Source organism: Geospiza fortis, unplaced genomic scaffold (genome assembly GCF_000277835.1).
Source record: "Geospiza fortis unplaced genomic scaffold, GeoFor_1.0 scaffold112, whole genome shotgun sequence".
In the NCBI taxonomy this organism is placed as follows: domain Eukaryota; kingdom Metazoa; phylum Chordata; class Aves; order Passeriformes; family Thraupidae; genus Geospiza; species Geospiza fortis.
Window position 1 is genome coordinate 26,034,325 of NW_005054298.1, and position 5,532 is coordinate 26,039,856.

Sequence of the window (5,532 nt, forward strand, 5' to 3'; positions counted from 1 at the left end):
CACCTTTTTTTTGTGAAGCTTCCTGAGTTAGTCCCCTGCCTGAGGATGCTGTCTAACCCTGTAGGAGTGGGACCAATGCTAAGAAGGCTATGACCTAATGTTTTAAACTGAACAGACGGATGGGAGAGATGGCATATCCTACAGGAAAGCGCTCTCTATGCATGCAATTATCTGATAATCTATTTTGGGAGATGAATCTCAGAAAGAGGAACAAAACTTTCACCTTCTTTGCACTGGAAGCTGCATTATCCCTTTAAAAACAGAGAACTAAATAAATGAAAAATGATACAGAAAGCAGCGGAACAGCATGGTGCTTTAAGTCATGCCGAATTCAGGAAAGGGAGGGGAAAGGGGTCAAGTCCTACTGGTCATGTCAGCACATGAAATTTGGTAAAAACTACTCCTGCTGATTTAAGACTAGTCAGGCCTGTGAACAGCTGGACTAATTCAGCTTCTTCCCATGCTTCATGGCTGGATTCCTTCATGCATGCATATAAGCAGCAAAATCCAAGTGAAACCTCTGCACCCATCTTTTTCTCATGGCCCCCAGTGTCCCCTCACATGTACAGGTCACACTGCAGCCTGTGCCCCATGCTGGGGCCTCTCTGAGCTGCCTGCCCCATCCTTGCTTGGGAAACATGCAGGAATTTAACACCTGAGGTGAGGTGGCTTCCACTCTGCCACACTTGACCAAAGGTGCGGTTTGGTGGGGTCAGACACACAAGGACATGGACAAGACATCCCTGCTCCCTGGAGGAACCGAGGCCCTTGGGAGTGGTGATTGTGTGGTGGCTCAGCCCTTCCCACATGTGCTGCCTCACCTGTGCTCACCAGCAGTGGAAGGATTTGGCACTGGTGTTACAGTGCATGGTTGTCCTCCTGAGAGCAAGAGCAAACTCAAAGGTTTTCCAGAAATGTGTAATTAATCTGTGCCTGAGAAGGAAAACATCATCAGTCTTCTCTTACAGTTGAGAGAATGACAGAGAGAAAACAAATACTGTAAAGATGGAGGACTCAGATGGAGGCAGAGAGAGCTCAGGTAGATTCACTCCTGTGCTCCCTTCTGACAGACAGCTCCCCATATCAGTCCCTGAGAGCTTCTCTGATTTCCAGCTGTTCAACTACGCTGTAAACAACTGCAAATGCCTGTAGCACCTTCCTGACATAACTCCCACAGAGGTGATACAGATAATACCCATCCATTCATGTGGGACATCAGGCAAATCACACCAGCAGAGGGCCCAGAGGAGGCTGTTCCACTGCAAGAAGCCAGGCACACCATGAAACACTTCCCAAAAAGGCCAGGCACTCAGTCCCCTCTGTGTGTTTGTTGCTGATGCTGGATATGATTTTTCCATGTGTTCGCCCTCAAGGCTGAATTTTTATTACACCAACTGGCACTTTATCATTCACTTCCATTCCCAGTGATTTCAAAGGAGCTCAGAGGAAGTGAGATGAGCTTTTGCTTTTTGCTAGCCCCTCTCTTGGCACAGGAGGAAGGGTGGAGCTGCTCCAGCTGTGGGGTTCTGGGTGCCAGCACCATGAATAGTCCCAACTGCCTAGGGCAATCCAGGGTGCCCCAAATTCTCTTGGCACAGAATGCGTGACCTTGGCACAGGACATGACATGAATGCTCAACATGGTATGAAAGGTGTGTGTGCGTGCTATGGGATTTCCATCCAGCCACTTTGGGTTCTCCTAATGATCCAGAGTGAGAGCCATGTAGTACCCCCTCTATATGTGAGCACAGAAAGAAGATATTCTCTCTGTAATTTCATGTTCATTTGTTCCTAACATCAGAGAAGGTATTTTGCCAGCAGTTCCTGTACAGACATTAGGACAGCCTTTTAGATTGAGAAAATAAAGACATTTCTAGATTTAAATGAAGCACCAAGAGGCAAGCCACTCACCCTTCCTGAAGCAACCTCTCCCTTCTGAGAGGGATGCTTTCCAAAGGCTGATCCTTTGCAGCTGATGATGCTGGGGTAACAGTTTCCATCATCCCTAACTGTAAGTAGTGAAGGCCAAGTGTTGTTTTTGTACAAACATAACCCAAGAGGGCAAAACATGAAAATGCACACTCTTGTGGGCTTTATGCCTTGCCTGAAACACAAAAGACACTTCTCCAGACCTCAGTGAAGTCTGAACACACACTCATAATCTAATGGAGAGATAAACAGAGCATTTAAGGTTGGATCTGAACAAATACGGCAAATTTTACTGAAATGGTATTTAAGGCACCTGAGTTATAACCTTTGCATTAACACAGCTGCTGTTAGAGCAGGACCTTCTGTCAAGCAACTTACCCACTCTAATCCACCTTTATCCAGGTTCATGTAAAATCACTGCAAAATCATGGGTCAAAGTTGTTTCATAGCTTTACTCTCTCAGTAATGTGCAACATGAACATAATAGTGTTATTAAGAAGTCAAAAATAACTTAACACAATAGCTATATAAGATTTTCCAATGATCAAACTTTCAGCAATTACTTTTTGTTAAGTTCAGAAAATTAGCATATTTGTTAATCAAATTAATTTAAAAAGTAGCTTTTAAAAATAAAAGCAATGCTTTAAATAAATATAGTCTTTTTATAACCATAAAACACTTAGTCCTGGTAAAGATAACACAAATATTCCACTCAAGCACAGTACTTAAACAATTGAAATGAATGTTGTGAGCACACGTGGGCTGGACTTCGGGAGGGACGAGGATGCTCCGGGACATTCTGTGTCTCCTTTCCACAGCAGCACAAAGAGGCAGCCAATTCTCAGAACTTCCCCAAACACATGACATGTGTTAGGATATTTGTAACTGCTGCACAAAAATGCTGGCACCCTGTTTCTCCCCAGGCTATTTCTCTACACTACACCTGTAGCAGTTCTTCAGCCCTGCTTTTAAATCTCTAGCATAGCATGATTTGAACCACAAAAACATTAGGCCAGAGCCTGCTTACTTCATCCAGCTGGCTTCAACATCTACGCAGAAGGTGGCAAGCAAGGCCTGACCTCTCACACATCTTGCACTAAAGCTCACATTTTGTGAAATCTGGAAAACCTTCCTTTTAATACTGGCACCACTGGCTGTTTCAGAACAGCTTGAAGGTCACCTTCAGCGTTCATGACCACCAAAGGGTATTCACAGCTCTCCCCATAATTACAGGGCTGACTAGCTATGGTCATTACTACTCAAGTTAATGCCTATCAGCAAAGACTGTAGCTGTCTTGCAGATCTACAAGGTAGCAATGTTTTGCTGGAATAAACTAAATTAGCTAGTTCTTACGTTAGTATGTGTTGTCTGGGTGTACCCTGAAGAGCAGTTTGCAAAATTCAGCGAAAAATACATCTCAAATCTACTGCTAATCTACTTAGCAACTCTGATCATTTCATATCTTGTTTACTTGGCTGTAATTGTTCACTAAAAATCACCTTCAGGGTCTGCAGCAAACCACCAGTTTTGTCCTCACAAAAACAGCTGTCAGTGAAATTTGTTGTGGTTTGTCTGTTTAAACAGTGTAACAGTAATATAACCTATAAGTAAAATGATAAAAGCTGGAGAGTAAAGTAAAGCCCAAAACTGATACAAGTGCTCTCAATTTGTTTTGATCTTCAGAATGAATAAGCCTATTCAAAGATGACAGAGGAATAAATTAGCAAATGGCTAATGCAATGCATGAAAGGGTGTCTACAGGATTTGCATGTGCGCACACACACACGCACTTGCATACAGACAGCTTGGCTTCATTAGAAATCTCACTACCAGAGTTTAACTTAGATAAATTAACTGCATTAAAATACTGACATTGTGAGGATTTTAATACTATCACACCCTGTAGAGGGCACTCCTGTGTGAATTTTTAAATGCTTTAAAAAAATAGTTTAGACTTATTGAAATCTGTGACAAATGTGCCAGCTCTGCCTCTCCTCACAGCCTCCCATTCTCATCTCCAGTATCCTTCTCCTGTATTGCCTCCAGGCATCGTTTTGCCTTGGCATCTGCCTGCCCGCTCCCAGCTTTGCTCAGTCCGCACGACAGGCACGCCAGCTGGATCTGCTTCATGTTCTCCAGGGCTTCGTTCTTGGCGTTCTTCAGGAGATCTCCTTGGCCCTGGGGATGCACAGACATGCAGGAGAGAGTCAGGGATTGCACACATCGCTCAGGACCAAAAGCAGCAATACTGCTCCTGTATCCCTACAGCTCCCAGGTCCCGTCTCAAACCATCTCTGCCCCCTGGAAATGGGACTGAAGCCCCTCCTGCAGCTTGGCGCCAGCACAGTGAGGAAGGCAGCAGCCAGCACTGGACAGGCTGGAACAGGCACCTGGCTCCTCCCACCTCCGTGTCACCAGCCTTGGGAGGTAATTTCAGCCTGAAAGAAAGGAGGCTACAGGAGAAGGCATTTCCTCTTCCATAGTCAACAGCCAGATCCTGCCAGGGCCAGGGCAGTGATAGCACATGGCACCCCTCTCACCCAGGCCACTGCTCCCTCCCTGCTCCCTGCCATCACATCCCCCATGGCAATGGCTGTGCGTTCCCAGCCAGGGGCCCCTTATGAGCTGAGAGACCCTGATAACCCACCCCTCCTTCCACCTGGATTTGACACCCAGCCTTGGGCCCTCCTTGAGCAGAGCAGGCCAAGTTGTGCCCATATGAAACACATCATCCCATAGCACTCCAGTGAACCCTTCTGAACCATTTTGTTTGGCCCCTTCAAGAAGGCAAATGGGAATGAGACTTCATGAACACACTGCCTCTGTATCTTCTCAGAGCCTATAAGCGTGAGGTGACTAACAGGATATCAATCCAATTTGTAACAATCAGGAAAACCGTGTTACATGAAATTTGTATTAAGGAGTTGGGGTTCAGAAATGGCAAAATGAATATTTATGCAATATTGATATCTCAAGTGCTGTGAAGTGACAAGGTTCTGGAGCTACAGGATACAAACAAATAAAAGCCAGGATATGCATCTGGTTATTAAAACTCAGTATCAGTAAGAACCTGAGCTCCTCTTCTCCTAATGTCACCCCAAGTACCGCTTGAAGTACAGCACATGCTGCAGCTGGTTACACTCATGAGGAATACCTCCACTGACTGAAACATCACATTCAGACACCTGCCACCCAGCCTGACCACCTGCAAATCACAGGTACTTTGGTGGCCTCACAGGACACAAGAGACACTACAGCAGGACCTTGGGCTCACTGGAGGGGTGACAGATCACTTGCCCCTCCATGGGTTCTCCAAACCAATCGGATGTGTTGGATGAGTCACAGTGTGACCCCTTCCAGTAGTAGGAGCATCTCTGCTCTCCCTTTCCCCAGAGCTAAGAGGAAGGATTTATCCTACACTGATGAGCACAGTTCCCTTTTTGCCAGTGCCTGGCACTGGACTCACAGGGTCTGAACCCCTGTACACAATGTTCACAACCAAGAAACAATGGTGGCTTGCAAGGCTGCAGCACTGGTAAACACCACGTGGGACACCACGTCATCGAGGGACGACAGCCTGTGCCTGAGAACATGATTGCCTCA

At 45.8% G+C, this 5,532-nt stretch overlaps 1 protein-coding gene across 3 annotated transcripts in view; it reads right to left on the minus strand.

Annotated features, from left to right (window-relative positions):
* Nucleotides 1-2,360: 2,360 nt before the first annotated feature.
* The window catches only part of PLCL1 (phospholipase C like 1 (inactive)), a 178,507-nt gene continuing 175,335 nt past the window's right edge, over nt 2,361-5,532 (minus strand). For all 3 annotated transcript variants that reach the window (XM_014307463.2, XM_031056069.1, XM_031056062.1), the window contains exon 6: nt 2,361-4,107. In XM_014307463.2, the coding sequence (XP_014162938.1) occupies nt 3,925-4,107 (183 nt within the window). In that variant the 3' untranslated portion in view covers nt 2,361-3,924. The remainder of the gene's footprint in view (nt 4,108-5,532) is intronic.